The sequence below is a fragment of the Drosophila persimilis genome, unplaced genomic scaffold (genome assembly GCF_003286085.1).
Source record: "Drosophila persimilis strain 14011-0111.01,24,50 unplaced genomic scaffold, DperRS2 tig00000000-arrow-pilon, whole genome shotgun sequence".
Classification (NCBI taxonomy): Eukaryota; Metazoa; Arthropoda; class Insecta; order Diptera; family Drosophilidae; genus Drosophila; species Drosophila persimilis.
Window position 1 is genome coordinate 16,167,747 of NW_020825288.1, and position 19,806 is coordinate 16,187,552.

Below are 19,806 nucleotides of genomic sequence, written 5' to 3' on the forward strand. Positions count from 1 at the left end.
ATGGAATGATGAAAACCATTGTTAAGGGTCAGTAATGAATGTACTCCTGGTCTGTAAGGGAGTGGTGATATCACCACCTCCGAACTAGTGCCTAGTACTGCTCCAGTCACACAAATACGTTGTATTAGAGACGTATTAAAACGTTGTATGGGAGATAAGTGGATGTTGTTCATACAAAAATACAAAAATCCCGATCAGTCGAGGCGTTTGGGAGGACTTCAAACACAAACACCGTTACACGAGAGCTTTTCATCTTAGATTAAAAACTTCAAAATTGTATCGTTTTATTTCATTAGCAGACTCCAAAAGTATAGTACCTGTTCGTTCACTTGGCAGCCACTAGGTGGCTGCTGCACCTAATATAATATTTTGTTCAGTCAATATGATCAGATCACCGCAGATCGGTGATTGGGAGGTGCCGCTGCTGGGGTTCCGCCGCCGGAAGACCATTCTGGACAACTGTTCCTGGCTTCTCGTCGCTTGTTATCGTCGACAACTCAATTTCCCGCATTTCGCCCAACAGACGACGCATCGAGCTGTGCATGAATGCATTTTCCGGCATTTCGTAACTACTGGAGACGGCCGCAGGCGTGGGAGTGGGTGAGGGGGACGGCGAGGCTCTGGCTACTTCCTGTTTTGTCTTGGCACTGGTCTTGTTCAGCTGCTTTTGTTCGTTAGCCTCCAGTGCCTGGTCGATTGGCGCCGAGCGCGTGTGCAGTGGAAACATGAATTTCACGTCGAGAAAACTACAAAGCTCCTCGATTCCGTCGAGCGTGCGGCTCAGCTCTTCATTGCCCTGCCTGGGCGCTACATGCTGGCGCACAGTTCGCAGGTAATTTTGCAGTTTGCTTCTAGCGATTTTGATTACAGTCTGGGCATTCTTCAACTCCAGACGCAGCAGCTCTGGGCTCTGGGAAAACGTCATAGGATCGGGGATAATGTCGAGATCGTAAGGTGGATACGAGGGCAGTCACTTACATTTTCCAGGTATCCATCCATGGCAACGCGGTGGGCATCTTGCAGCTTGGCCAGAGCAGAGGAATCGGCAGCATTGCGCTCCTGCATGTAGGTGATCTGGCGATCGACTTGACTGCCACTGGATGATGTTTCCGAGATTGTACGCAGGCGTTGCTGGCGTGCGGATGGCCCGCCAGCTGGCGGGGCTGGAAGATTGTTGGCAAAGGACACACAGGTGAAGGCGTTCGCTGGGTAGTCGAACTGCTTGGGATTGAGCATGAAGAGAGCATGGCGCAGCACTAAGTTGACGTCAACGTTGCCCGGGTATCGCATGAGATAAGTCAGCGACGTAGTGTAGTCACTGAGCAGCACTGCAATCAAACGGGTAATTACAAGAGCACCCAGACGCCGGGAAATACCCACGCTTATCTCGTATGTGCACCAGCATGGCCACCAGAATGTAGTTGGGCAAGTCGAAGCGGTCGCTATCCGCGAAAATGGCATCCCACAGCAGCAGCAGGTCCAACAACATGAACTCCCGTCCGAATAGAAGGCGTAGCCAGCGACTGTAGAGATCATTAATGTACGAACGGGTATATATTATTATATATGACGATGGGATGTCTCGAATTTAAGCTTACATTCCAAATATGTGCAGCGGTATTTCCATTTTCAGCAGATAATGGTGCAAGTGCTGGTCCTGCTTGGCCAGTATTTTGTCCCGTATACGGTTGAGCTGGCTGATAACCTCCACCTCGGTTTGCTGCTCCTTATCGCTGGAGGCCTGAAAGAGAGCGATAAGATTCTTTTGTCTTGCATCTGCAGCCTGCAGCTACGACGCACCTCGTTTAGCTGCTCAATGTGGCCGTCAGGAGTGGAAACGAGATTCGATACTCGATAGTACGACTCCACGGAGGCCATGAGACGCGAGAAAATGGAGCTGCAACACATGGGAACAGATTAAACTAATGGCGGGTGGGCAATGGCAGACGACGTACTATGTGTCCGCCTCCAGGTAGCCAGGATCGAGGACGTTCAACAAGGTCTCGTTTATGTCAGTCTTGGCGATCTCGCTGAAGTGCAGCAGCGACTGGTGATCGCTGTAGATCACAAAGATAATGGGGGCCAGTATCTCATGCATGCCCTGGCGGTAGCACATGTAGGGATGCTCGCGGGCGTAGTAGAACAGGATATTGACCATGGCGTTCTGGACGAGCGCTTTGCGGAAGAAGTCAACGCCGGGGAAGGTGCGCACTACGTCCTGCCGTATCACCGCGAACAGCTCTTGGTCGCTGAAGTACTGGTTCCAAACGCTTTTCGTTGACTGCGACAAGGGGTCGTCGTCGGACACTGCCAGCTCGTGGGGATTGCGCACATAGTCCACCCGGAACTTCTCGTATCTACTGCGCTGCTGTAGGCGCTGGGTGTGCCAGCTCCTATGCTCCGCATTGAGGACGCGCAGGAGCAGCGCCCAGTAGACGCTGCGAAACTTGGACATCTTCAGGTCGCCATTAAATGCGGCCAGTCGCAGGGTCTCCGGGTTCTCATCAAGATTCTCCAGCAGCTGCGTCCACTCCAGTCTATACCGTTCCACAGAGGTCATTGTGCTGCCGCTGGCTTCGTCGGGTCCAGGTTCAATGGCTTGACCTCTCTCCTCGCGAATGTTTGTTTTGATGGCTGCTGCGTCGCCCTTTGCCTTCGGTATGTTCAATTTGATTGCTTCTATGCCGCGCACGGTCATCGCTTGTTGCTGGAGCTGGCACTAAATGAATACGCACGCCCTTCTTGTTGCCATATCAACGCCTCCAACACATACGAACGTCCAATAAGAGGGGTTTTTTACCAAAATAATCTGATTAGGTCCTCGAATTTAATAACACATATGTAGGTCCAGTGTTGCCAGATTTCGGGAGTCGCCATTAGCTAGATTGAAGAATAAATAAGCTAGAATAAGCTAAAAATTAAAAAAAAACTTAAAAATAAGCTAATCATAAAAACACATCAAAATAATTAATAATTGAATTATATTGATATTTTGTTTTTAGTTTGTAATTAAACCACGTCATTGATTTTTTCCACTTCATTATGTTATGGCCGACTGATCAGTAATGTACGGGCCAAGTTCTGTCTTCTGCCCCTCTGTTTTTGAGGACTTTCTAACAAAAAGCATTTTGTTAGTTTGTGCCATGCTTGCATTGGACACAATAGGTTTTTAGTGAAAAGCAGCAGTACGATTTTGTGGGGTCAAATGGCACATTGCGTAGCCACTGCACACCATGTGCAATATAATATATAAAATAAGCTTAAAGCGTCTAGCTTAAGCTATCTAGCTTAAAATAAGCTGAAATGACAGCACTGCTCCATTTAAAAGTTATACAACACTGGGGTTTAGGGTAGATCGGTTCCACGTAAATACAATTGATCCCCAATCCGCGAATGATTTATTATCGTTGGGGACAATAAGTGAGTCGTTGATGGCAGCGCACATTAAAACTGGACTCGGACATAGTCAGTCGGTAAATAATAATTGAGAAAATCTATATTTAGTGGAAACGCACTCTAATTGATTGTCCCAATGCCGTTTGATGACCTTGGAAGAGGCGGAGTGGAGCGCAGACCCTAAAATCAACAAACACACATACACACATTCCAAACCATGGGTATATGTATGTGTGTATATGTATGCCAAGTAATCGACAGGTTCTCTGTTTACAGTAAGGGCGAACAAACAGCTGATTCTGCCTGCCACCTAATTTGGGGCTGGGCTGCTCAATATTTTTCTTGCGATGATCTCATTCCTTTCAATGTAGAACAAGACACTAACATGTGCGCTCTTCGCTCTTTTATTTTTCTCTAGTAATCTAAACACAGCGCAGCTCCCATGGGCAAGGATGAGCATTTGCTGACGGCAGCAAGAAGTGGCGACATCCGAACAGTCGACAAGTTGCTGGATCTTTCATCCAAACGTCACGGGCCTTTGTCGAGGTGAGTCAGCCAAACAAAGTATTTTCAATTGAGTTTATGTACTAAATGTAGTGTGGAGTGGATCTCATATTTCAGCTTTCGCCGCAGTCCCAGCATCAATTGCCAAGATGTGAATGGATACACATCACTGCACCATGCCTGCCTCAACGGGCATGGGACTATTGTCCGCCTGCTTCTGTCCCACAATGCCAAGCTGGATGTGCCAGATATTCGTGGCTCCACACCGCTATTTCTTGCCGCTTGGGCTGGCCACCAGGAAATCGTGAAAATGCTGCTAATGCACAGCCCCAATGGTGCCAATCCCAATGCCCAAACGATCGAGAACGAGACCCCACTGCATTCGGGGGCCCAGCATGGTCACAACGCCGTCGTGGCCATCCTACTCTCCTACGGTGCTGATCCGGCAATACGCAACAATAGCTTCCAGACGGCTCTGGATCTGGCCGCCCAATTTGGACGATTGCAGGTGGTACAAACGCTATTGCGGGTCTATCCAGATCTTATACTGCCATATAAGAGAGAGGATGAGAGGGATCTGTCTGAGCTGATGGGATACTCCGACTCCAGTCCGTATGCAACGTCGCCCACGAAGCATATTTTTACGCACACATGTCTGCATCTGGCCAGTCGGAATGGACACAAAAAGGTGGTGGAGACGCTGCTGGCGGCGGGCGTTGATGTCAACATACTCACGCATGCGGGCAGCGCCCTTCACGAGGCGGCGCTGTGCGGCAAAAAGTCTGTGGTGGTCACCCTGCTAAAGGCCGGCATTTTTGTATACGCCACAGATGGCAACGGGCGCACTGCCCTGGATATACTCTCGGACTATCCCCCTCACGTCACATACGACATTGTGGGTGTCATCAATGGTGGGAGGAGGCCACGCCTTGGACATTTCAAAGCTTCTAACGGATACCATTTCTTTCAGATTTCACCAACCAGGCGATGGCACAGCAGACTCGGATGGTTGCTGATGATTTGATCGTGGAGAATAGCACCCAGTCGCTGCCGAAGCGCTTGTTTGAAAAGAACTCGCAGCGCCAGAAGCTGTCCAAGCTGCGCGATTCGGCGAGGCAGAGGAAGTAAGCCCCAGCACCAGTGCCCTAACCATGTCTTGTGGCACGCACGCCCATACCAACCAACACATTCTCACTGCTGTTTGTCGTTCTCACTCGTAATGTGTCTTTTAATGTCGTGACCTTAATTAACCCCTTGCTCTGCAGCTCATGTCATTCGGAAAACGCACTGCACTCATCCCAACTCTTGCACCCACACACTCACGCCCACGCCCACTACCATCATCGTCAGAATCGATTGCTCCACACACTCTTCAATTAACCGGTCTGGTCTTAATGGTCTTTCTTCCATAACCCCATTCGCCCCACCGCTCCCCTATAGAAACCAAGATCAAGCCAACGGACTTTCGCACTCTTTAAGCTCGCTGGACGTGTATACCAAGCTGCCGGAAAATTATCTGGCCATGAAGCCAATCACACTGCAGAAATCGTTCAACGATGTCCACACAATCCAGGACGACAGCAGGAATCATTGGGAGTCATACAAGCCTGTCTACAAGCAGCCCCATCTGCCTAGCTTCCAGACGTTCGGCGACATCTCCAGTGCCTCTGTGCCGTCGCGATCCTACGAGTACATCAATCTGTTGAAAAATGGTTCCGCCAGTGATGACAATAACTCAGCCAGCACAAGCAGTAATTGTAAGTACAAAAGAAACCAATTAACAGCAGGAAAAGCAATTGATTCGGAGAGTGACTAGTTGGTTGTTCAAAGATCTATTTTTAATGACTTTTCCTTTACAGCTGGAGCACGACAACAGGCTGTGGCTTCTTATGTGGAAATGTCGCTACCATCTCCCCCGACTCCGATGCCACGTGCACACATAAATGGCAAATCCAATGACTATGCGAACCTCGTGGTGATAGAAGAAGGGAGCAACGGAGCGCCGGCGAAAACCGCAGTTGTGGACAGCAACAACAACAGCAGCGGCAGCAAATTGCGAACGGTTCGTCATTCGCCCACTCCAGATTATCCGCCGCCCACGGTTACGGAGGCGGAGCACACGATATTGAACTATATAATGCCCGTGACACTGCGAAGGGACAGCGCCTTGGAATCAAGTGAATCGGCACGCACCACGAACTCCTTCAGTTCGGATCATGTGGAGGAATTTGTAGGCGATATTCCGTTCGCGGGTCTTTTCAAGGGATCTACGTTGAATTTAGCTGCAGACACCACTGATGGGCGAGGCTCAGTGCCACGGGAGCGCGAATTTCTACGTTCGCCTAGCATGGTGAGGTCTGTACATGCCCTGAACCATCGCCGCAGTCTGTCCAAGCAGCGATACTCTGCATTGGGGGAGGATTTCAGCGCCTCTCGTGTCTGGGCTGAGATTGATACCATCTTTGAGAACATCGGAAATGAAGTATCTACAGAATACGATCAAGATACCGAGGAGCAGGAGCAGGAGGAGGTCGACGAACCCCAGAGCTTGCCCGCTGATGACCCACGATACTCTCTACACATACGCAATCCGGCAGAACTCCTACTGGGCAAGAGCCAGAGTTCCGCCTCCCACTGGTGTCACTCGCCGTACACCCTTATCTACGGCGAAATACGGTACTCCCTGTTTGTATGTTTGTCTGAAAATCTATTGGGTGCAGTTTTTTTAAATCAGATTTTGCTTCTAGTATCTCGGATCGACGGTTATAAGGCAATTGCAGGGCACACTGTCTACGCGCAAGTCCATTCAGAAGCTGAAGATCGATGAGAACATGAAATCAGCCGCGAGCGTCAGTGACTTTAGTCTTCTCGAGAATTGCACAACTTCCACAAAATATCTGAAGGCTGCCAATCTGCAGACGCGTCACAACGTGGATATTGCAGTTTCATGCATCGGTGTTAAATTTATGGATCATGAGAAAAAGGTAAGAACAGAATATCTTATCCCTAAATTATTCAACTATCCATTCTTCGATAGACTGCCCTCTGCTCCCATGACATTGAGAATATCAATTGCGTCTGCCAAGACACTGAAGATTTGCGGTACTTTGCATATATAACCAAAGAGCAGGATCTGCATTATTGCCATGTCTTTATGGTCGATAATTTGGTTCGTAGAATACCAATTCCCTATTTCCGGCTTCTTAACTTATTTTAACCTACAGGAGCTGGCTAAGGAAATTATTTTGACTTTGGGACAAGCTTTTGAGGTAGCCTACCAGCTAGCCCTGAGCAGGCAGACCACTCCCATAATCGAAGAGTGCTAATCTACAAAAGTGCCACAAATGGATCATAGGAGCATATTATATTTATTGAATTGCATTTCATTTGCTAGTCGTTGATGCCATCTCGATGCTAGCTTTATTTCACATGAGGCAGCTCACATGTTAAAGTATTCGGTTAATGTTTTTAAATAAATTTATTATAAAATTATCCCTGTTCTTCATTTTGATTAATAATAAAAACACTCTTCAATACAAGTGGGTTCAGTGGTTAAATTTATCAAAGTTTATTTCATTTATGTATTTTAGTTTATTTGAATTCAACTGAAACAATCGAGAAATCGTTGCCATTGTTGCTTTCGCTATGTATCGGTCATAAAATGCCAACTCCTTTCAGTTCGAGCACCTCTCGTCACCAGTCGGTAGTATCGATAGCCGTAACAGGAAAAGTCAAAATTATTTAAAATAATTGGATAAAATTATGTGGGCAGGGCTGAGAGATCTATCTAGCTAGTAATATTCGGCGGAATATCAAAATTGAGGAATATATATAATATAACTTCAATTCGTCAGTATATTTACGGTATAATTTTAAAATTAGACGGTATATTTTGTGAGGGTCGGACCGTCTATGTTATCGAAAAGTCACACTCGTTACACATCTCTAACGCTTTGAAATAAACGTACAGCCCGGGAAGATTGTTTGGCATTTTCTTGTTATTGTGCTGTTTCATTATAAATATTATACAAAATTCGGAATGGAATCGATCATTGGTAAGCTGAAAGTTGAACAAACGTATTTTCCATGAAGTGTATATCGTGCATTTACAATTCCTAGACCTGCATCAGGATGATTTGAGCGTCCTGCCGCCGACGCCACATACCAAACAAAGTGCTGTACACCAAGATACACCATTGGCAATGAAAACTCGCCACGGTCGTAAGAAAAATAAAGCTATCGCTGAATTGGAGTCGCCAACCAGTCGAGATCCTCCCAAAACACCAACAAGTAGACAGCATCTGGCAAATGAAACGCCGAGACGCAGTGCGCGTAAGAGTGTGCGACCGGCGATCGACTATGACGATATTATGCTACGTTCTGCCAGCAAGGAAATAAGAAGCAAAGTAGTCGAATTGGACGAGAATGCTGAGGAGCAACATACTCAGAAGTGGACTGCCGCAGAAGTGGGCCGCAATTCTTGTAAGCGCAGTCGTAAGTCCAAACGCGCTTCTAGTAAGGTCAATACCGCTGCGTTAGAGAAAGACGACGAAGTCGTCAAACTAGGTGTTGTTGTCGAGCCATCCTCAGATATAGATGGTGATAAGACCTCCACTGAAACCATACAAGAGGATACTAACACCGAGAAAAAAGATTCAGACCTGGGTGATGACGATGAACAATGCTTAGTTTCATTCGGAGTGGAACACATCACAGCCGATGAAACCGATGAGGAGGCCATGGTATCAACCAAACAGCCAATTCTGATGGACGTGAAGGACCTGGGCTTGATCCCACTGACCGATAACGATGAAAAAGAGGAAATAAAGGTGGTGTCAACTGAACAACCTGCACAGGGCGTCCATAATGCAACATTGGATGACCTGGGATTGTGTCCACTTGAGCCTATGGACCAATTCGAACATGAATCAGCGGTAGATGACTTTGAATGCGAAATGCCATCTCTGATTATGCTCGACGATGACGATCTTGCCGATCCAAATAAATCTGTGCTCAACACGACCTTCGACGCTGATGAAAGAAAGAGTGACGAACAAAATGTTATCACAGATGCAGTAGTACCCAAATCGGAGCAATCCCGTACGTCGGTGAAGCCCTCGATTAAAGTTGTTTTAACAACGGAGGACAATCTTGACCAGACACTTTTGAATTTAACTAAATTCGCGACGAACACAACACCATCAGGTCCCAAAAGTTCCAAGGGGTATCGATTCCCTACACCTTATAGGTCCCAGACGCGTAAATCCGCCAAGACGGTGGCGGCATCGGATCATGGCACCCAATTAGGAAGCAAAGAAATTAAGAAACGACGCTCAAATTCAGCCACCACTTGGGAAGATATCAAATCGAGAACGGTCTCGTTCCGTAGTCCCATTGAAGTCACTCATGTCCATGACATTGATAAGCGCTGGGAGGGTCTGAACACCAGCAGTAAGTTGGAATATTTGCAATCATTTATGTCATATGCTTATAAAACTAATTCCAGATGTCACAAGCCGTCGCAAGCGCTCAAAGTCTGTGGACGAGAGCCGCTCGAAGGGGAGCAGGATTCCCCCGCCAAGTAAGGGCAACCGATCACTTCCTTTCGCCTATCCAATAAATACAACAATATATGCTCTCTTTTTCAGAATTCTTTAAGAATAACAAAGTGCTCACACCGTGCAAGGTGACGAAGCGAACAAAGCTTCCAAACTTTGCAGCCATTCATCAGAAGCAATTTTCCACGATGGAGAATTTGGTGGACCACCTCAATCGCAAGGAATTGCGCGCCAAGGAGTTGATTAGCTCAGGATTGAAGCCAAAACAGGCAGCTGGATCATCCGTGAAGAAGATGCCAAGTTCCAGTGAATTGGCGTCTGGCGATCGTTCCCGACCACGGGCTCTCAAGAAAATTGATTGGGCCATCAACCCGACAGTAACCAAGCAGCCTGAATGCACATTCAAAATGCAGTTACCTGAGCTCCGTCCAGCCGCTGAGGTAAAGCAGCCGCCACAAAGCCGGTTGCCTTTGAAGAGTGGCAGCAACATAGTGGTGAAGCCACCATTCAATTTATCAACATCCGCGGTCAAGAAATTTACGGCAACCAGTACATTTGCTCCGACTACAGTGCAGAAGCCAACCGCGTTTAAGGATAAAGTGGCAGAGAGACGCCAACGACACATGGAAATGTACAAGAGCTCCAGTGCCCCAAAGGAGAAGACCGGAGATTTCATACGGGGAGTGCGCTTAAATCGTCGCTTTGAGCTACAGATGCAGCATCGTCGGCACTTGGAGGAGGAATAATCTTACATTTAACTGTTCAATTACTTTTACACATACAATACGCACACATACATATATGATTTATCTTTCCGGTTCCTTGAAATGCGGGGCTTTAACATGCTGCTAACAAATTCATTAAAGTTTTTAATTTTCTCTTTTAATTGTCTTTGTTTTTTGAATTCCTTGTCTTGCAATTCTCCTTGCAGTCATCGCTTCCACGTTTATGCGTGGCTTCTAATTCGTGATCTGGCATTTGCACTATTCACTGCACAATCGTGCTTTAGCTAGTAAATTTTTAGCTATGCCCGGTACTCAAAGAGAGTAGGGATGTACTTGATTTATGGTGAATTTGGTTGTGTGGAACACCCAAAAGAGTGTTCAACTTAATTTTGTATCCAAACTCCTGTAATATCACACTGTTATAAGTGTATTTAAAAAATTCCTCCTCATGTTAAGTACGAGCAAAATTTAGAGAGATTGCTGGGAAATCGCACCTCTCTGTATTATCTTACAAAGCAATTCGTCCCTTTTACGAACAGCGATAGTTTCCCCTCGTTATTATTTATAAATCAATGGATATATGTATATTTTTCTAGAAAAAACTAGAATGACAATTAAGAACACAGTGCAAACACATTTTTTTCTACGCGTTGTCGCAGCAGCCCTTTCTGATTGTTTCTAAAATCTTTACAGATATTCAGGATATATTTTTCTACTACATAATATCATAGGGTTTCCATTCATTTCGCGCAATTTTTGTTCACAGTCCAGCATCAAAATCGAGGCAGTTGGCATCCCTATATAACGGTGCCGGCATTTTTTTCCCCTTTTCCTATCTGCATCTCTTTCTCATTCTGTTGCCGTTTCGCTGCTTCGGCTTCGATTCGTATAAAAAAAATTGGTGAAAACAACAAGCAGGTGGATAAGTAGTATAACATTTCTGGAAGACGGCTTGGATTTTGGTGGCAGAATAAGGACCTCTATCTGTCATGTGTGACGCGGAGAATCCAGCGAAGCCTTGGCGCTTAGCCAACAACTTATACGGCAATGGGACTCCGGCGCTCAGTCTGCTGCATTTGGAAATAGAACGTTTCTACAACTTTATCCAATCCACAGCGACGGAATTCTATCTGCGCGCCGAAGCAGTGCGTTGCATCGAAGATATGCTGGTCTCCATATGGCCAGGAGCCAGTGTCGAAGTGTTTGGCTCCTTTCGCACCGGGCTGAATTTGCCGCTTTCGGACATTGATCTGGTCGTCGAGAACCGTAGGAGCTACTGGTACAATCCTCCACTGTACGAGCTGGAGAGTGAGCTTGTGGCACGCGGAGTCGCGGATCCGCAAACAGTCAACGTGGTGGACACAGCTGCAGTCCCCGTGGTCAAGTTCACGGAGCGCGTGTCGCAAATCAAATTCGATATTAGCTTCAATGTGGGATCCGGCGTGAAGGCAGCCGAGCTGATCAAGGACTTAATTCACGAGTTTCCCGATTTGCCAAAGCTAGTTATGGTCCTGAAGCAGTTCCTGGCTATGCATGGATTGAACGATGTCTATCGCTCGGGAGGCATTTCCTCCTACGGCATTACCCTCATGTGCATCGGCTTTCTCCAGCACCAATCGCAAAACAACCTAAAGTACAACAATAACAACAGGCTGGGGATATTGCTGCTCAAGTTCCTGGAGTACTATGGCCGCAAATTTGACTTCAACAAGTACGCGATTTCGGTAACCGGCAAGGGAGGCTGTGAGACGAAGGAACAACTGAGATCTACCATGGGGAACTATAACTGGCAGTCATTTTTAAGTATTCAGGACCCGATCACACCATCAAACGACATTGGACGCAGCTCGTACGCAGCCTTGGGTGTAATGAAAATGTTCGAAGCTGCTTTCCAGAAGCTATCCCGCCTGGTGGACCTTGACCCGACAAGGATAACTGGGCCCATCCTGGATAGCATAGTAGAAGTCCCCCAGCAGGTGATCAATTACCGCGATTGGGTACACTACAATTTCCGTCATCTGGTTAGTTCCGGCAGCTCTTCTGGCCCCCCACCATCGCCGCCGTCTCCCGGAAAAATATTGAAGCGGCGACGCAGCTCACAGTATAATGATTCGAAGCCTTGTACTACGTCCACATCGGAGGGCGAATCGACTGACGGCAACGCGAATGCTCCAAATATGTTAGAATGTTAAAAATTTAATTTATGTATGTTCTTTTAATTGCATCCGTTATGAACTCTAAGTTGGATTACTTTGTAAGCTAATTTACAGTTTGATTTTAATTCTAGTTTATATAATTCGTATTTCAATTTTCTTTGTGTATATCTTATGCTCGGCATATAAAAAAAAAGTAAAAAATAAAAAATTAAAAACTCAAAACTGATTGGCAATTAAATAAATTTAGCTTAATCTAAATTAAAAACTAAACGTAGATATCCACAAATTTCTTCACCGGATATTCGCCAGTAGATAGCCACTTTTAATCTAGGCATACTAGTCTAGTGTCATAAGGACATTTATAAAAATCCACTTTACCATCTCTATTGCTTATCGGCGGCAATGGCAGCCTTGGCAGCTGTCAACTGAATACTTTTCTGTCTTTGTTGAGGTCAAAATTGAACCGACGGTATATTTACGGTATATAATGGTATATTTTTGCCAACTTCATTAGTCTATTAAACTTAATTTTCAAAGGTATATAGAAATACAACAAAAACAAGTGTTTAAATTAAGCCAATCAATTAGAAATAGGTTCATTAATTGGATAAAATTATGTGGGCATGGCTAAGAGTATATTTACGGTATATTTTTAAAATGAGACGGTATATTTTAACGACTAATCCGCGGTCACACTGTTTGACACTCTACGCCTGGGCCCCAGCGTTTTTTTTTTTGTTATAAATTCGGGAATACGCATTTAGGATTTGTAAATATCTAGCTGAATAATTGCATAAGTGAACATGATGAACATTTTGCGACAGCGTCGCTTGTTCCTCTGCCCAGCGCAGGCCGCTCAGCGCAGTCTGTTGCACACCTCACATTGCCGGCCGGGCTACATCGTGCTGTAAGTATTTAGTTCTATAATAGTAGTCCCCAAATACTGAAACGACCTCTTCTTACCCCGCGCTTTAGTGTACCCGAAATCGGCGAGGAAGGGCACTTGGGCGAAGGCGTGCTGAAGCCGGATGGACTGCCTGCATTCAGTGACATAACCATAGAGATGTGCTTGGGAGCCATCGGACAGCAGGCGTCGGCCGTCGAGAAGTCTGTCAAGGCTCTGGAGCAGGAAATTAAGAGTGGCAAGCGGATCGACAGTGCGGCCATTTTCGGGGAGCTTGATGCAGTCACCGGACCTCTGGAGACGACCTGGGGCGTGGCCAAGGCCCTCTACTTGGGCAACAGTACGCTGATCCCCACGAAGTCGTACATGAACATACACGAACGGGCGCGCAACGCACGCGCCGCCAAGTACTGCAACAAGACTGTCTACAATGCGCTGCTTCAGCAGGATGGAGTGGCCGCCGCTGGAGTGAGTGAGCAGCGAATGCGTCAGAAGTACTTGCTGGAGGGCAAGCTGAATGGCCTGATGCTGAGCAAGGACTCGCAGGACGGGCTCAAGGAGCTGCTGACGCAGCTGGGTCGCGAGCGAGCCAGCTACAAGAACAAGGTCACCATGGCCGTGCACTCGTTCGGCCATGCCGTGAACGATTTCCAGCTGGTGCGTGATTTTCCACCCGCATTGCTGGAGGCTACGGCGCGCGATCCCAGCCAGCCGCTGGAGGGCCCCTGGAAGGTGACGCTGCAGCCGCAGATAGTCGAGGGCTTCCTCAAGTACTGTCCGGAGCGTCTGCAGCGCTGGAACGTGTGGCGGGCCAATGTCGTGAAGGCATCGGCGCAGCAGGACAAGGCCCTGGAGAATAGCACGCACTTGGAGAAGATCCGCGGCCTGCGCCACCGGCAGGCCAACCTTCTCGACTACCCCACATACGCGGACATGTCCATGCAGACAAAAATGGTCGGCAGTATCGACAATCTGAAGCAGATCTTCGCCAAGCTTCTGAAATTCGCGGGTCCCGCACAAAGCGTGGAACTCGAGAAGCTGCAACAATTTGCCAAGGACAGCGGCTGCGATTACAAGCTGGATGCCTACGATGTGAGCTACTGGAGACGCAAGCAGCTGGTGGCCGAGCACAATCTGCAGGAGGAGAAGCTGAGCGAGTTCTTCCCCCTGCCGCGCGTCATTTCGGGGCTCTTTTCGCTCAGCGAGAAGCTGTTCAACATCCGCATTGTGGAGCACCCTAAGGCTGAGGTCTGGCATCCGGCCGTCAAGTTCTACGACGTTTTCGACGGGGACGTAAGCAACGGTTCGACTCCCGTGGGTGGCTTCTATGTCGACTGCTTCTCCAAGGAGCACCGTTTCGGTCGGAACAATGGCTGGATGGTGGGCATACGGAACAGCAATAAGTCAGCCGGTCTCACGCCCCTCTGCGCTCTGATCTTCAATTTTGCTGATCCTGTGCAGGGCAAGGTGCCGCTCCTCAGCTACGACGACCTGCAGATGATGTTCAAGACCTTTGGCAGCGGACTGCAGCATCTGCTCACCCAGGCTGGCTACAGCGACCTGGCCGGTCTCTCCAACATCGAGTGGGACGCGTCGCAAGTGTCCGGCTATGTGATGAGCAATTTCCTCGACGATCCCACCGTCCTGCGCAGTCTCTCCGGCCACTATGCCAGCGACGAGCCCATCGACGCTGCCCTGTCCCAGAAGATGCCGCTGCTGAAGACCCAGTTGGGCGGGTATCAGCTCTGCCAGGAGCTATATCTAGCCGACCTCGATTTGGAGCTGCATCGCTCCAATGCCTTTTGGCTGGACATCGTGCGCAAACTCTGGCCCGTCTACCACTGCATGCCGCTGGACAAGAAGGATGCCCACCCCTGCTCCATGACTGACATATTCTCCGGCGACTGGGCAGCCGCCCAATTCAGTCATTTGTATTCCAAGATGATTGCCGCCGACATCTCGAGCAGCTTTGCGGCGCAACGCAGCGACGAGAACTATGCGGCCGTGGGCAAGCGATACAAGCAGACATTCCTCAGTTCCGGCGGCTCGGTGCCAACAGCAGAGGTGTTCCGCCGCTTCCTGGGACGCGATCCCTCGGTGGAGGCCCTACTCAAGTCTCTGGACATATTCGCTCCATCGCAGACCACCGAAAATAATTGATGAACAATGCGCGGCGAGTGCGGCTGCCTGACCCGCGGCAGCCCTGTTATCTTCTGTGTAGTTTAGTTTTAGTTGATAACACTTGACACCGCCTAATCGATGGATAAAGTGATAATGAGTCAGTCGGCAGGTGCAGGTGCGCCTGTGGATCTTATCGGACAGGTGTTCAGGTGTCTTTTCTGCGAGTTGAACCACACACACACAATTGTTGCTTTATTTAAATAATACTTTAATAATAAATTGCATAAATTTATAACATTTAACATATTCCCTCGATTCGATTCTCTCATTCTTTCTTGTCCTCTCCAATTCCATTTGATATAGATATATATATATATACACAACAAAATGTAAAACATGATTTCTGCAGATAAAGGAGGAACGAAGCGAACCCGGAGGAACGCGGGTGTGGGGGCTTAGAGTGGAGGGGGGTGTTCCACTTGCACACAAGGATAGGAAGGATCTCTACGGATACAAATAGGTTGTGCCATAAGTCTGCAAGGTAGTATTTGGAAAAGCAAATGCTCGTGGAAGGCGAAGGCGAAGGGGAAGAGAATAACCAAAAGAGAACAACAGAAGAGAATAGATTTCGTTGAAGATTCCCGAAGGTGGTGGAAGGCGGGTAGGGGCTTTAGCTACGTTACAGGCCGTTCAATTTATAGTACTATATATCCACTAGATCGAAGAATGTTGTTACACAGATTAGTTCCATAGTGTACTAGGTGTGTGTATATGATGCAATGGATGTTTCTGCGCGTGTTTCGAGGCTGAAGAAATCTTTTTAGAATATTTTTTGCTAAGGCTGTCCTCTGTGTTGCGTGTAATTGCTGTAGATTAATAGATGTCGGGGCAGCCGCTCCAGTCCTGCGCCTCCTTGGCCTCCCAGTAGGTGTTCTTGTAAACATGGACAAAGTTCTCGCTGTCCTCCTCCTTCTCGCGCTTGAACCACATGGGCTCGTAGGCCGGATAGGGTCTGCCCTCGGATGCCGCATGCTCTGCCTCGCTCTCCCGCTGCCTGCGCACCGTGCGCTGCTTCTCCTCGAGACGCAGCTTCTCGTTGTTGCTCTCATCCCAGTTGCCTTGCTCCATCAGCCGCTGGTCGGGACGTCGTCTGCAGTCCGTTGGCGCCACACCCTCCTCCTCCTCGTTGAGCTGGCAGGCCAGTGTCGTGAAATTGTAGTACTTATCCGAATCGGCCGGTGCGGGACGGCGCTCCCATGCCACCTTGTACTCGCCCGTGGTGTATGTGGGGCTGTCCGGAGTGCCCGATGTCTTGAGGACGGGCGCAATCTCGATCTGGGCATCCCAGGTGCCGCGAATTACCCACTTGACCTCGTTGTGCTGATTCATAACCACGCCCTTGACGCTCCGCTGCACCTCGCGGCTGAAGTACGAGTAAGGGATGAAGTTCAGGATGCACTTGTTGCCCTGCGACGCATGGGAGCCGATTATCTCCATCTCCCCGTGCTGGTCCACCCACAAGCGACCCACGATAATGTTGTTTACGGTGGTGGTTACCTTGTGCCAGGAGTAGCGGTTGCCGCTCTTCGGGAAGTGCACATAGGCCCCGCCCAAGGGATTTATCTGAAACAAACAAGAAAAACGAAAACAATGACGTTTGAATCGAATGTAGAACAAAGTAGCCTTTGGAAACAAACCTGAACATATTTGCCGCGAAACTTGCTGGTCATCGAGAACTCCTGCCAGCAGACCCATTTGGTGCTCTCGCAGTGGAGCGCCGCGACTGGGGGATGATGGGAGACCTGCTCGGCCAGGCAGCGCCAGCCGAAATCGTCCATGCGATCGCACTCATAGGTCTCGCCGAGCAGTGGATTGAACGGTTTGCCCGTGCGGTTCGTTGTCGTTGCGTACGCGGAGACTGTGAAGGCGGCCACATGGGCTAGCTGTTCGCACGCATCCTTGCAGTTGGCGGCCTGATCGAGTATATCCGAATACTCGTAGTCCTCCACCAGGCGCTGGAGCATGGAGAGCGGCTCGTTGAAGTTCACGGGCATGGGGATCTTCGACAGATCCTTGCCAATGCAGTTCTTCATGATGGACCACAGGCTCAGGGGATAGTTGGGCTTGTCGGGGACCCTCTGGCGGCGAACCTTCACCGGCCTGCTGCTCCTGATACTGCTAACCCGCGACTCACTGTTCTCCAACTGGGCGGCCCGATCCACATCGTCTTCGTCGTCCACGTAGTGCCCTCCGCCGGAGGCAACGCGGGGCGCACTAACCAGACAGACCTGTTGGATGGTTTTGATGGTGCGCTTCTGTTCGTCGCTCTCCGAGGAGCTGCCCGTCTGGCCATCGAACTGGTCCTCGGAGCTGCTGCGTCGTTTGTTCAGTTTTAGGATGAAGGTGCCATCCCCGGGTAAGGCGTGCTCCAGAGCGTCAAAAAACTCCACCTCGTCGTCGGAGGTTAGAGCCGTGTTGGAGCTGCTGCCGCCAGCGTTCAGGGACATTGTGGTGCTGGACGAGACCATGGGCGGAACGGGTTTGTTTTGGCGCACCAGGACGGCGGCCTGCTCCATCTGGGACTGCTGCTTGGCCATCTGCTCGATGATCTCCTCGAGCTTTAGGCGCTGCTCGCGCTCGTGGTGGAGCATCTTGGACCACTTGTGGCCCTGCGCCTCGGCCGAATGGAGATAGTCATTGCCAGCATTGATCATCGCATTCGATGTTATCCGAAAGAGCGTGGCCCGCTCGTTGACTATTTTTGTGCGGCTGGCCAGCGACTCCTCTTCGTTGGACTCCAGATCGTTGAGGGCCCGCTGCAGGGCGGCTCCGTGCTTAGTGATCAGATCGTAGCAGGTGCGCATGTTCTCCAGCCGCTCGGTGAGATCCCGCACCACCGAGCTGATCTCCTGGCTGGGCACCACCTGGGCCGTTTCCTCCTCCTCCTCTTCCTCGCTCTCTATCGCCCGAATGGCCTTGACCTTGGCCAGCTCTAGGGCCGTCACCCAGGACTGTCGTTCCACCTCGGTGCCCGCTTTGATGTGAAATGTCTGCGTGCCGCCGTTCGAGATGACAAAGGTGCACGAGTCGACTGTGTGGATGAGGGCACCGTGCAGCGAGATGGTGCCGCGACATGTGTGGTTTATCTCCGACTGGTTGCGGTAGTAGCTGAGCACGCCCTTGGACAGGACGAACCATCGCCGCTGGTAGCCCTTGATGTAGTTGGTCCACTTTAGCAGCCATCCCTTCATCTCCGGCAGCCCCTTCTCGGCCAGTGCGTTGCCTGCGGCGTCCGTCATGGAGGCCCTGGTGGATCTGATGGTGGAACTTCCAGCAGCAGAAGCAGCACTCGCGACGACCTCGGACTGCTCCGACCGACGACTTCTGATTAAGCCGTGTCGTTGTCGCGGCGGCAATTGTGCAAATAAACGCCACGTACGACGACAGTGACGGCGGGTGGTGGCGGTGGCAGCGGCGACGGCGGCAACTACTGGCGAATGACGACCAGCAGCAGTAGTAGCACCAGCAACAACAACCCGAAACTCCGTCTCCTCTTGTCTCGAAAATCGGGCAGCAGCAATTGTTCGATTATGCGACCGCGTCTGCTGTAGCAGCAGCAGCTTGCATTATAGATTGATTGCACTTTGGCTACCGTGTTCTCTCGTTCTCGCCTCTGTAGCGCGCTCACAATTGATTTCGTTTCGTGCCGTTTTTCTAATTTTTCTGCAGAAAATAAAGAAACTGTGGAAGTAGGCAGAGTGGGCGCATCTGTGTGCGTGAGTGTATTGTGTGTGAGTGTGTTGGGCTGCGAGTGTGACCCTCAGAAATATACCGCAATGTACCGTCTCGTTTTCAAGATATACCGTAAATATACTGACGAATTATACAAGTTATATTATACATATTCCTCGTTTTTGATATTCCGTCGAATATTACTAGCTAGATAGAACCCTCAGCCCTGCCCACATATTTTTATCCAATTAATGAGTCAGTTCTCTACTTGGCTGGCTCATTTAAAATACTCCTTTTTATTGCATTTTGTCTAAAAAAAGGTTTTAGCGGAAAAGGTCAAGCAAAGAAAACGTAAGTGAGTAATCGATCCTATTGCTTAATTTTGATATTCCGTCGAATATTACTAGCTAGATAGGACTTTCAGCTGTGCCCACATAATTTTATGCCAATGATGAACACATTTTCTACTAGATTGACTACTTTTAAATACTCCCTTTTATTGTATTGTGTATAAACCAAGGTTTAAACAAAAAAGATCAACAACAAAACAGTGGCAACGTAAGTGAGTCATTTCTTAGATGTTGTTGGTCTTTGAAGACTTGTTGCTTTTCAACCGGAGTATGGCCATTTATATACCCCATTTCGTGATTTAATATACTGTTTCTCACTGTTATATACTGTTTTCCAAAGTGTTTTAAAACATAATTGTT

At 48.7% G+C, this 19,806-nt stretch overlaps 6 protein-coding genes across 7 annotated transcripts; 4 read left to right on the forward strand and 2 right to left on the reverse strand.

The window, feature by feature from the left end:
• Positions 1-254: 254 nt before the first annotated feature.
• On the reverse strand, positions 255-2,805 carry LOC6587521 (TBC1 domain family member 5). Its single transcript, XM_002013880.2, has 6 exons — positions 1,956-2,805; positions 1,801-1,897; positions 1,599-1,741; positions 1,381-1,523; positions 979-1,328; positions 255-910 (listed from the first exon to the last, which is right to left on the reverse strand). Exons 1-6 carry the CDS (start codon positions 2,696-2,698, stop codon positions 392-394), a joined length of 1,995 nt encoding a protein of 664 aa, XP_002013916.1. The 5' UTR covers positions 2,699-2,805; the 3' UTR covers positions 255-391.
• Positions 2,806-3,373: 568 nt separating this feature from the next.
• LOC6587329 (ankyrin repeat and sterile alpha motif domain-containing protein 1B) lies at positions 3,374-7,392 on the forward strand. Of its 2 annotated transcripts, none has more exons than XM_002013881.2 (9): positions 3,374-3,473; positions 3,815-3,942; positions 4,018-4,811; positions 4,871-5,024; positions 5,341-5,657; positions 5,760-6,589; positions 6,648-6,884; positions 6,938-7,069; positions 7,125-7,392. In XM_002013881.2, the coding sequence occupies exons 2-9, from the start codon at positions 3,839-3,841 to the stop codon at positions 7,224-7,226; spliced, it is 2,670 nt and encodes an 889-aa protein (XP_002013917.1). In that variant the 5' UTR covers positions 3,374-3,473; positions 3,815-3,838; the 3' UTR covers positions 7,227-7,392. The 2 variants fall into 2 exon arrangements, with proteins under 2 accessions (XP_002013917.1, XP_026851112.1); XM_026995311.1 differs by having other exon boundaries at positions 5,380-5,657.
• A 485-nt stretch (positions 7,393-7,877) lies between these two features.
• Positions 7,878-10,344, forward strand: LOC6587512. Its single transcript, XM_002013882.2, has 4 exons — positions 7,878-7,955; positions 8,020-9,351; positions 9,407-9,481; positions 9,549-10,344. The coding sequence occupies exons 1-4, from the start codon at positions 7,940-7,942 to the stop codon at positions 10,202-10,204; spliced, it is 2,079 nt and encodes a 692-aa protein (XP_002013918.1). The 5' UTR covers positions 7,878-7,939; the 3' UTR covers positions 10,205-10,344.
• Positions 10,345-11,058: 714 nt separating this feature from the next.
• Positions 11,059-12,513, forward strand: LOC6587288 (inactive non-canonical poly(A) RNA polymerase protein Trf4-2). The gene has a single exon (XM_002013883.2). It carries the CDS (start codon positions 11,173-11,175, stop codon positions 12,373-12,375), a length of 1,203 nt encoding a protein of 400 aa, XP_002013919.1. The 5' UTR covers positions 11,059-11,172; the 3' UTR covers positions 12,376-12,513.
• Positions 12,514-13,059: 546 nt separating this feature from the next.
• On the forward strand, positions 13,060-15,520 carry LOC6587649 (oligopeptidase A). Its single transcript, XM_026984443.1, has 2 exons — positions 13,060-13,246; positions 13,315-15,520. The coding sequence occupies exons 1-2, from the start codon at positions 13,143-13,145 to the stop codon at positions 15,401-15,403; spliced, it is 2,193 nt and encodes a 730-aa protein (XP_026840244.1). The 5' UTR covers positions 13,060-13,142; the 3' UTR covers positions 15,404-15,520.
• Positions 15,521-15,649: 129 nt separating this feature from the next.
• On the reverse strand, positions 15,650-19,121 carry LOC6588494 (oxysterol-binding protein 1). The gene is made up of 2 exons (XM_002013885.2): positions 17,062-19,121; positions 15,650-16,987 (listed from the first exon to the last, which is right to left on the reverse strand). The coding sequence occupies exons 1-2, from the start codon at positions 18,661-18,663 to the stop codon at positions 16,238-16,240; spliced, it is 2,352 nt and encodes a 783-aa protein (XP_002013921.1). The 5' UTR covers positions 18,664-19,121; the 3' UTR covers positions 15,650-16,237.
• Between the last annotated feature and the right edge of the window lie 685 nt (positions 19,122-19,806).

Coding starts and splice junctions, on each gene's coding strand:
- LOC6587521 (XM_002013880.2), bottom strand. CDS start 2,698: ATGACCGTGCGCGGCATAGAAGCAATCAAATTGAACATACCGAAGGCA. Junction 1,898..1,955: donor TACCTGGAGGCGGACACATA/GTACGTCGTCTG, acceptor CATGTGTTGCAG/CTCCATTTTCTCGCGTCTCA. Junction 1,329..1,380: donor GGTGCACATACGAGATAAGC/GTGGGTATTTCC, acceptor GTTTGATTGCAG/TGCTGCTCAGTGACTACACT.
- LOC6587329 (XM_002013881.2), top strand. CDS start 3,839: ATGGGCAAGGATGAGCATTTGCTGACGGCAGCAAGAAGTGGCGACATC. Junction 6,885..6,937: donor TTATGGATCATGAGAAAAAG/GTAAGAACAGAA, acceptor ATTCTTCGATAG/ACTGCCCTCTGCTCCCATGA. Junction 7,070..7,124: donor TCTTTATGGTCGATAATTTG/GTTCGTAGAATA, acceptor TTTAACCTACAG/GAGCTGGCTAAGGAAATTAT.
- LOC6587512 (XM_002013882.2), top strand. Junction 9,352..9,406: donor GGAGGGTCTGAACACCAGCA/GTAAGTTGGAAT, acceptor AACTAATTCCAG/ATGTCACAAGCCGTCGCAAG. Junction 9,482..9,548: donor GAGCAGGATTCCCCCGCCAA/GTAAGGGCAACC, acceptor TCTCTTTTTCAG/AATTCTTTAAGAATAACAAA.
- LOC6587288 (XM_002013883.2), top strand. CDS start 11,173: ATGTGTGACGCGGAGAATCCAGCGAAGCCTTGGCGCTTAGCCAACAAC.
- LOC6587649 (XM_026984443.1), top strand. CDS start 13,143: ATGATGAACATTTTGCGACAGCGTCGCTTGTTCCTCTGCCCAGCGCAG. Junction 13,247..13,314: donor CGGCCGGGCTACATCGTGCT/GTAAGTATTTAG, acceptor CCCGCGCTTTAG/TGTACCCGAAATCGGCGAGG.
- LOC6588494 (XM_002013885.2), bottom strand. CDS start 18,663: ATGACGGACGCCGCAGGCAACGCACTGGCCGAGAAGGGGCTGCCGGAG. Junction 16,988..17,061: donor TTCGCGGCAAATATGTTCAG/GTTTGTTTCCAA, acceptor TGTTTGTTTCAG/ATAAATCCCTTGGGCGGGGC.